Source organism: Cajanus cajan, chromosome 11 (genome assembly GCF_000230855.2).
Source record: "Cajanus cajan strain Asha chromosome 11, NIPB_CcT2T_4, whole genome shotgun sequence".
NCBI lineage: Eukaryota > Viridiplantae > Streptophyta > Magnoliopsida > Fabales > Fabaceae > Cajanus > Cajanus cajan.
The window spans coordinates 28,132,152-28,142,725 of NC_138527.1; the positions used below are offsets into that span (position 1 = coordinate 28,132,152).

Here is a 10,574-nt window from a genome sequence, read left to right on the forward strand (position 1 = left end):
AGAGAAGAAAGAACCATTGAGGGCTTTCATGGAGAGGTTCGGGAAAATGACGTTGTCTATTCGGAATTTGGATCCGGCCGTAGCAATGCATCACCTCACCACAGCGCTGCGGCCTGGGCCCTTTGTCAATAGCTTGTGCAAAAAGCCCCCCCATGACCTGGACGACCTACGGCAAATGGCCACCAAATCTATGCAGATGGAGGAACTGGCCGAGTTCCGCAACCAAAACCGATCTGACCTGTTTCTCGGCAAAAGAGAGAATGACAAGGAACCTCCTAAGTCTCGACCCCGGGAAGCCAATGATCGTGAGAAGAGTAATCACAGAGGTCCGAGGTATATGCAGTATACGCCACTCAACGCTAGCAGGGCCAAAGTGTTGGAGCAAGCTCTAGCCAAGGAAGTTTTGGCCGTTCCTCGAAGAGCTTTGACTCCACCTCACGCCGACAAGACAAAAGCATGTCAATTCCATCGGAATAGAGGACACACCACGGAGGAGTGCTCCGCCCTTCGAGACCGTATCGAAGATCTCGTTAAGGCCGGTCACCTCCAAAACTTCATTCGGATAACGGATAACAGAAGAAACGACTACCGCCACGAAAGAGGGGAACCTAGGGGAGACAACCGAGATCGAGCACCGCCCCAGAACCGATCTCGCGAGCGTAGCAGGTCTCAAGAAGGAAACGACCAACGAAACCGCAATCAGCCCAGACGAGTCATAAACACCATTGTTGGAGGTTTCGCAGGGGGGGAGCTCATCTTCAGCCCGGAAGAGACACTTGAGGGCTGTCAAGTCGGTCAACGCTATAGGACGAACACTTCCCGTTCGTATGCCCCTTATAACGTTCACTGACCGAGACTTCCACGGTATTGACCCGGTGCAAGACGACCTAATGGTCATCACCGTGGAAATCAACAATTGTCTCGTAAAAAAGACTCTGGTAGATCAGGGAAGTTCGGCCGACATCTTATACTGGAAGACGTTTGAGCAATTGGGGATTCCAGAACAAGAGCTCACGCCTTATAACGAGCCTTTGGCAGGGTTTTCGGGCGAAAGGGTGGACACTCGGGGAACCATAGACCTATACACCTACTTCGGAGAAGACCAACGCAGGCGGATCAAGGTGCGTTACGTGGTGGTGCAGGCCAACACATCGTACAACATTCTGTTGGGCAGACCCTCTCTGAACAAACTCCGAGCCATCGTATCCACCCCTCACTTAACCATGAAATTCCCGTCGGAGGAAGGGACCGTCATTGCTGTACATGCGGACCAGAAGACAGCGCGCGAATGTTACTTCGCCAGCTTAAAAATAGAGCCAATGTCGAAGCCAGGACGAGACGTGAACGTTATCGGCGACGTCGGCAAACAAAAGTTAGAAGGCTTGGAACTTGATCCGAGGTTGGAAGTGGAAGATAGGGTTGAACCTATTGAGACAACAGTCCCCTTCCAACTCGGAAAGATTGAAGGACAGGTTACCTTTTTAAGTTCTCAATTATCCGAAGCAGAAGCTAAAGATATCAAACAAGTCCTGAAGAAATATTCAGATCTATTTGCTTGGACGGCAGCGGATATGCCGGGCATTGATCCAAATTTTCATTGCCATCGTCTCTCGGTATGCCGAGACGCCAAGCCTGTCGCCCAAAAGAAAAGAAAAATGGGCGGAGAGAAAGCCCAGGCAATAAAGGAGGAAACCGCCAAGTTACTCCAGGCAAGATTCATAAGAGAAGTCAAGTATTCCACTTGGTTGGCCAACGTAGTGATGGTCAAAAAGGCCAATGGGAAATGACGAATGTGTACAGACTACACGGATCTGAACAAGGCGTGCCCCAAAGACGCCTATCCTCTGCCTCACATTGATGCATTGGTGGACGGCGCAGCTGGCCATCACAGATTAAGTTTCCTGGATGCTTACTCGGGGTATAATCAAATACCCATGTACTCACCGGACGAAGAAAAAACGGCATTTATCACCGATTCGGCAAACTTCTGTTACAAGGTGATGCCCTTCGGTCTGAGAAACGCCGGTGCCACTTACCAGAGACTCTTGGACAAAATCTTCCGCCACCAGATAGGGACATGTATGGAAGTGTACGTGGATGACATGGTCATCAAATCCACTTCAGCCGGTGATCATTTGAAAGATCTAAGCACGATCTTTGAAGAAGTAAGGTGGCACCGTATGCGATTAAACCCGGCGAAGTGCACCTTCGGGGTGGCCGGGGGAAAATTCTTAGGATTCATGTTGTCCAAAAGGGGAATAGAAGCCAACCCCGATAAGTGTCAGGCGATTATCAACATGCAAAGTCCCCGCAACATAAAAGAAGTACAGCGTCTAGTCGGACGCATAGCCTCTTTAGCTCGTTTTCTCCCCTGCATGGCCGAGAAGTCAAGGCCTATAATGTCCCTATTGAAAAAAGCTACCAAGTTTCAATGGAACGAGGAATGCGAGATAGCTTTTCAAAACTTCAAGACAACGCTCATGGCTCCACCGCTGTTGAGCAAGCCGGACCCTAGCTTGGACATGATAATCTACATATCAGTATCAGACAAAGCTATCAGTACTGTGTTGGCGCAGGAAAAAACCGAGCAAATGCCTGTGTACTTCATCAGCCGAGTCCTGCAAGACGCCGAGACGAGGTACCAACATCTCGAGAAAACGGTCTTGGCCCTCGTACATACTGCCAGGCACCTTCGACATTATTTTCAGAGCCATCGGGTGCTTGTTCGAACGGACAGTCCGGTAACTAAGGTCCTGCGAAGGCCAGAGTTGGCAGGACGAATGGTCGCTTGGTCTATAGAATTGTCCCAGTTTGATATTCGCTTCGAGCCTAGGGGACCCATCAAGGCACAAAGCTTGGCGGATTTCTTGAACGAGTTCACACCCCAAGAGATCCCCGATTCTCACCTGTGGACCTTGCATGTAGATGGGTCATCTAACCATCAAGGCAGTGGTGCCGACATTATTTTAGAGGGGCCTGGTCAAGTGGTGATTGAACAGTCCCTACGTTTCGGTTTCAAGGCATCGAATAATCAAGCCGAATACGAGGCCCTTCTGGCAGGCCTACGGTTGGCAAAGGACTTAGGCATCCCTAAAGTGCGGTGTTGGAGCGACTCGAAAGTGGTAACAGAGCAGGTCAACGGTACTTTTCAAATCAAAGAACCGACGCTTTTACTATACTTTCACGCGTTCAATAAGCTGAAAGCAGATTTTGAAGATGTCCAAGTCAAACACACGCCTCGAGAACTCAACATGAGAGCCGATCAGTTGGCCAGGCTAGCTAGCAGCAAGAAGGTTAGCCATTTGCGCAGCATGATACAGCAAGAATTGCCTAAACCAAGTATCACACAGGCCGAGTGTCTACAAATTCAGCAGGAAACGCCCAATTGGATGACGGGGATAATAGAATACCTAACAGCCGAATCGCTACACATCGACCCATTGGAAGCAAAGAAGATGAAAGTCTTGGCCGCCCGATACACCCTAATCGCTGGAGAATTGTACAAAAGGGGGTTCTCGTCACCTTTGTTGAAATGTTTGGCACCGGATCAAGCACACTATGTAATTCGAGAAATCTATGAAGGCGTATGTGGAACCCATTCGGGAAGCCGAACCCTAGCGGCCAAAGTCGTCAGGGCGGGATATTATTGGCCCACTCTAATGGCGGATTGCTCAAAGTATGTTCAACAATGCAAGCCCTGCCAACAGCACGGACCATTGACACATCAACCACTCGAGGAGTTACACTCCATCACCACCCCCTGGCCATTTTCTATTTGGGGCATGGACATTTTGGGACCTTTCCCACCAGCGAAAGGCCAAGTCAAGTTTCTCCTCGTGGCCGTCGACCACTTCACCAAATAGATTGAGGCAGAACCAGTGGCTACCATCACGGCTAACAACGTCCAAAAATTCTTTTGGAAGAATGTCATTACTCGTTTCGGAATCCCATATGCTTTGATCACGGATAATGGTTTGCAATTCATCGACCTCCGTTTCAACGAGTTTTTAACGGAGCTGGGTATCAAGCACAAAATGACCTCGGTAGAGCACCCCCAATCAAATGGGCAGGCCGAAGCTGCAAACAAAGTTATCCTTAAAGAACTAAAACGGCGCCTCGGACAAGCTAAGGGGGCATGGCCCGAGCATTTGCCAGAAATCTTGTGGGCTTACCGTTGTACTCCGCAAAGCTCGACTCGGGAGACCCCCTTTCGGCTTACTTACGGTACAGATGCCATGATTCCGGTAGAGGTAGGAGAACCATCACTAAGACGAACAATGTTCAACAACCAGATCAACGAGGAAGCCCTAAACGTGGAACTCGACCTAGTGGAAGAAGCACGCGATCAAGCCCTCATCATGATGGAAGCTTGTCGAGCCAGGTTGTCCACAAAACACCGAACCAAGGTCAAGTCTCGTGAATTTCAAACCGGCGACTTAGTCTGGCGAGTCACGGGAGAGGCGCGAAAAGACAAGGCTCAGGGGAAGCTGGCACCGAATTGGGACGGCCCCTACCGCATAATGCACAACTTGCAGAATGGAGCATACAAGCTAGAAGAACTCTCAGGAAAAGCCATTCCACGAACATGGAATGCAACGCACTTGAAGCATTATTTTAGTTAGAATATAATGTATTTGTTTCGGTGTACTCTTTTCCTTGTCCCAGGTTTTCTCCTCTTAAAAGAATGTGAAAAGAGGTTTTCCTGAGAAAAGGTTTTTAATGAGGCACCACATCAATGAAACAAGCCCCTTATTTTTCAGACATCTTTGTTCAATTTAATCTCAAACCTTCATAATCCCTCCCGAGATTTCTCTCGGCCAAGGTTGAGCATAACTTCCCTCCCGAGATCTCTCTCGTCAAGGTTGAACGTAAAGTCTCCCTCCCGAGATTCCTCTCGGCCAAGGTTGAGCATAGTCTCTCTCCCGAGATTTCTCTCGGCCAAGGTTGAGCATAACCTCCCTCCCAAGATTCCTCTCGGCCAAGGTTGAGCATAGTCTCCCTCCCGAGATTTCTCTCGGCCAAGGTTGAGCATAACCTCCCTCCCGAGATCTCTCTCGGCCAAGGTAGAACGTAGTTTCCCTCCCGAGATTCCTCTCGGCCAAGGTTGATCATAATCTCCCTCCCGAGATCTCTCTCGGCCAAGGTTGAATACGATGTTTACCTCCCGAGATTCCTCTCGGCCAAGGTTGAACGTCAAGTCTCCCTCCCGAGAACCCTCTCGGCCAAGGTAGAATGTAGTTTCCTTCCCGAGATCTCTCGGTCGAAATTGAACAACTTACATTGAACTTAAGTTCCCTCTACTCGGGATCCCAATGGCCGAAGCCTTTTCTCCCGAGATACACTAACGACCAAAGTTTAATTAGTGAGTTCTTGACCGACTAACCCACGACAAAGAAGTTCACTTACATGACCTAAAACATTCCCGGTCATCCCTCTCGGCCAAAAAAGGAAAACGTCTAGACGATCCTAACACCTACAAAACAAGAAAAGCTGCATACAAAGGCGCGCAACAGAAAATAAAACATAATCCGAATAGGGGGCAAAGCAATTCATTAAGACTCAAGGTCAACGCGGCACTATCGGCCGAGGGGTACAAGCAAGGATGGCTCTAACGGCCCAAAAGGAATCATAAGCAAAAAATAATATACCCTAAATTTGTACATCTTAAACAAAACAGATGCATCCTCAAAAAACAAAAGGTCGCGGCATCCCTCAATCGGCATTGCCGGTCTGCTCGGTCTCCTCATCATCATCGTTGAAGGTGGTGTCGGGGTCTTCAGGGGCCGCTAAGCGAGGAGGAGCGGCTTGATCAGGCTCGGCATCGGGGTCGGCCTCGGCATAGTCCATGTACACCCCCTGGAAAAAGTCCTTGCTGAGTGCGAAGGAGAACTTGGGAGGAAAAGTGCCGAAGTGAGTTGCTTGCCGAGCGCAATGCCAAAACCCCTCCTTATGCTCCTTCACAATCTTGCCCTCCACCTCTGTCCGAAAAGACGCCATTGCCGCCTCGGCTTCATCCTTAAGTTGTTGCTCCCGAGCAGTTAGTTCCTCTAACTCGCAGACCTTCAGCCGCTCGGCCTCTTCCGCCGCAAGCGCTCGACCCTCCATCTCTGAATAGGCTTCCTTCAGCCGGGCCACCTCGGCCTCCAACGATAACTTTTCCACAGAAGTTACCTCATGTGCCTCAATGGACTGGTTAAGGGCCGACTTAGTCTCATCCAAGCCTTTCTTCAAGCGATGCACGTCGGCCATAGGCTCTAAGGCCAACTTCCGAAGAATAGTCGTTGCCCGGACTTGCAACTCGCACGCCATTGCCCACTGGGCCGATGGGGTGGCCGAATCAAGCATTCGGTGGCCCTGGTCCGACAACAGGTCCGACGACATCATCCGAGCCGGTCGCACTTCCTCAGACAGAAAATCCTTGGCCACTATGGCCGACGGGATGGCCAGGTCCGTTGAGGGGGTCTCCACCCGTCGCTGCTTCGGCCGGTTAGAATCCCCAGCAGAAGAATCGACCTTTCTTTTTCCCTTGTCTTTCTTTTTCCTCCCATGAGGGTCCGGAAGGGCAATAACATGGGGAGGAGGGGGCGGCGCGGCCATGGTAACTGGCCGTTGATCAATAGCCACATTCCTATGGCCTTCGGCAGAGGAACCGGCAGGGGCACGATTCCTCACGAGTTGACGATACGAAACGCCGGCGCCTTGTTGAGCCATCCAACCTACAAAAGCACAAAAGTCACAAATCAACTTAACAATACCAAACGAATAAGACAATCATTACATACCCTCTAATTCGAACCGAGGCCGAGGCGACTTCATCAACAGCACCAGAAACCGAGCCGGGATCCCCTGGGGTAATCCATTCAAAATGTTTGTGGCCGACACCTCGGCCTCGGTCAACATCTCCAACGGAAACTCGTCATATTTCCGAGGCTGCGTGGTCCAATATAAAGGAAATAGAGGATTTTGTTCGGCATCAAAGAAGTAGTTCCGGCCGGCAACCGGATCTATCATCACTTTTACAAAACCCGACTTAAAACCCTTAAAAGAAGAAGTATACGGCCTCATGAGCGGCCGGTCGGCATGCCGAGTAAGAGACAGCCATTTCACAAATTTATTTGAAGGACGAGTACAGAAATAGTGCAAGAATAAACCTACGCTAGGCTCTACATAGTGATATTTACAGAGCACCCGAAATGCTTGCATGTACGCCCACCCATTCGGATGCAACTGGGTCGGTGCAACGTTCAAAACTCTAAGTACTCCCATTTGAAAATCATCCAAAGGGAGCGACACCCCAAGTTCCCGGAATAGACACTCATACATGTAGAAGTGATCAACTTGACCCTCTTGCTTCGCAAGAAATACAAAGTCTAGCTCGCCAGGGCCTTCGGCCCGGCACCGGCGTAACTTTACCGGATACGGCTCCACATCTTCCCACCGAGCCAACGTGCACACTCCGACAAGATGCTCCACGGCGCTCCTCGCATGAAAACGAGAAAAGTAGGCGGCCACTTCGCCGTCCACCCATTCATAACCGGGAACTTCACAAGGAGGAAACTTTTGCCTATAATCCTCGCGACTCATCGTCGCATCCGGAATGTCCGAACCGGATGAACTCTCTGACTCTCCACTATTATTACTAACCCCCAGATGAGGGGAATCCCCTGCCTCGACCTCGACATTGAAAGCCAACACTTCGGCCTCAGCATCGACTGATAACACCCTAGAATTCGAGGACGACCCCGATGACAAATCATTCGGCTCGGTTGCCATTAAAAAGAAACTAAAATCTACCTTTTAGTGACGTACTCAGGAGACAGGACGATGAGGGCGTCGGGGCAGAGGATCTCAAGATAAATGGCACGCCAGAGACCTTGCCCTACCACCATATATATAGGAAAATCCCCTGGACATCCAAGAGTCACTAATTAATGCTCTTTCAACTGAAGCGACGCCAGCTAAAGGTTCGAAACCCTAGGGCGGCTGCGCATGCAACAGTCACTTTTACCCAAACGACACGACTCCCGAGGCGAGTACGGAAACCCTAAAAAGCCAAAAACCCCATCGTCTTTCATCCTTGGGCTTGGGGGGGCAGTGTACGGGATAGGAACCCCGTTGACTCGGTCAAAGGCCGGATACGACAAAACCGAAGGGATACCCTCACACCCCTCCGTCTAGAAATCAAACTTGGAACCCTCGAACACCATCTCGGTTATGAACTTGGCCGAACACCATCTCGGTCGTGGACCAGGCCGAGCACCAGCTCCTCCAGGGAACAAAACAGTACCTCCTAAATCCAATCATGAGCAGTCACTATAAAGCCGAACACCCTCTCGGCCGTGGACCAAGTCGAACACCCTCTCGGCCGTGGACCAAGCCGAACACCCTCTCGGCCGTGGGTCAGACCGAGCACCCTCTCGGCCATGGACCAGGCCGAGCACCATCTTGGCCATGGACCAAACCAAACATTCACTCGGCCCCTGACCAGGCCGAACCCCTTTTCGGCCTCAGGCCAGGCCGAATACCTCGTCGGCTTCAGGCTCGACCGAAGGACCCGACAAGAGGGGAATTCACTCAAAACACGTGGCTAGTCAAATGCCTATTATGCATTAATTAACATGCCAAATTAAGACAGGATTAAGGCTAAGTCATGTATTACCCATCTCCCAAAGTTGAAGGCCCATCAGGCCCACATATGTCACTATAAATGTACAGGTGATGTGACATAAATGAGGTACGTTACTATTCCTTCTAACGCATTTATTGCTCTGAACCGAACACTGACTTGATCGTCGGAGTGCCTTTTCAGGTACCCTCCCCCACCACTCGGAGCTAGTGTCCGGTCGGCACAGAAGACTTAGAAAGACTTGGAGGCAGTTAGGAAGGAACAAGGAGAGGAGTGTTCTTACGCAGGAACACTATGTAAGTGCAAAAACTGATCTCCCGTTGGGCATGGTTTAATGTTAGGAGTTCTCATTCTCTTGACGTCGAGCATATGATTGGTGTTGTCAGACGTGAAGAAAGTGAATCATCTCTGACTTGATAACATCGAACATGAGTTTGAATGATATCGAGAATGAAGAGAGAATATTCTTTGCTTGGATCCACATGAGTGCTAGTGGAGTAATGTTAGGCATGAATCGAGTAGAAACCCTCTATCTAAATGGGGTCAGGTGTGAGCTTTTGTCACACCAAGTGCGAGAAAGTGGGAGGTTCTCAGCCATAACCATGTCGAGTGTGAGTAGTGTGACGTCGGGCGTGGACAAGATAGGAAATCCCTTTCTTCAATGGCGTTAGGTGCCCAGGGGATGACATCGAGCATAAGTTGCATGACTTTTGGTGATGTTTTAAGTTTTTTATGATTGAAAAATGATGAATAAGTTCTATGATGAAGATGATATGATGATAATCCATGATGTTCCTAATTGTTATACTATATAAAATGATGCTATTTTTGGTAAGTTGTAAGTTGAATGATGATTAAGTTGTATAAATTGTAAGATGCTATAGCTGAATGTTGTAGGCATGTGGTATAGATACATGTCTTTGTTAAGATACATAAAAATTAGAGAAGAGAAAAAGATATTTTAGAAATTAAAATATTTCATTGTGTGAAAATAAATTGTGATGCTTTAAGTTGAAACCCTTTAGTAAGTAACTTGGTTTCTAAATGGGTAGTTGTTTTTTAAGTTTTCTCCTCTAAATTTTATGTGAAAATCCATATGTGAACTAAGTCGAGACATGTGTATATAAAGTAACCAATCAAATAAGGTACAAGGTTGGGAACTTAGTTTCCTAATTGAGTATCGGAAGAATGTAGTATTTTGATGATAATCGGTGGATTACTTTCATAAAAGACTTAGTGTTGCAAGTTAATGTCATAGTAGACTCATACCCAGATTATTCTACCTTGATAGTGGTACTAAACTTTCTAGTTTAAGTGACAAAACTTGATAAATCAAATAAGTTGTAAACAAGTACTCTGAGAGGTTTGAAGTTTTCTATACCTAACTTAGTTGCAATAGATCAAATGTTGTGGTTCAGTAGAATCTAATCATTTAAACTGCTCACCTCTATTGTAAGAAATCTCCATAGTTAATATGCTTGATGACACATTTGTTGTCTATTGTTGCTTATGTTGAACATGTGTTTTGAGTTGAAGTTGATAAGTTGTATTATGTTGTAAGTTGTTTATGTGGTAATTGATGATGAGTGAAGTTATATGGTTAACAAATGTGGTTACTTAAGTTGTTATTAAGTTACTACTTATTGCATGTTGTCATGTATGTTGATTTTTTTTCACAAGATTACCCTTTTTTTTCTTGTGGTTGGAACTACAGTAATCATACTGGATATGAGAGTATGACAAGATTAACAGGATTGAGTTGTCTGGAGGTTGGAGGATCATACTGGACATGACCGATTTTTATGATGATCCTACTCTTATGCAATTTTGGTGGTGTAAAGGCATTTGATTAACAAGTAGAATTTATTTTATGTATAGTAGTATTTTGTGTAGATTGTATATATGTACAAGAAATATATTAAGTTTTTTATCCTATACATATATCTAT

At 47.7% G+C, this 10,574-nt stretch overlaps 1 protein-coding gene across 1 annotated transcript; it reads left to right on the forward strand.

Annotated features, from left to right (window-relative positions):
• The first annotated feature begins 890 nt into the window (after positions 1-890).
• On the forward strand, positions 891-1,787 carry LOC145953486 (uncharacterized). Its single transcript, XM_083067452.1, has one exon. The coding sequence runs from the start codon at positions 891-893 to the stop codon at positions 1,785-1,787; it is 897 nt and encodes a 298-aa protein (XP_082923578.1).
• Positions 1,788-10,574: the final 8,787 nt, after the last annotated feature.

What these genes read in the sequence shown, in the direction of transcription:
- LOC145953486 (XM_083067452.1), top strand. Translation starts at nt 891, where the DNA reads ATGGTCATCACCGTGGAAATCAACAATTGTCTCGTAAAAAAGACTCTG.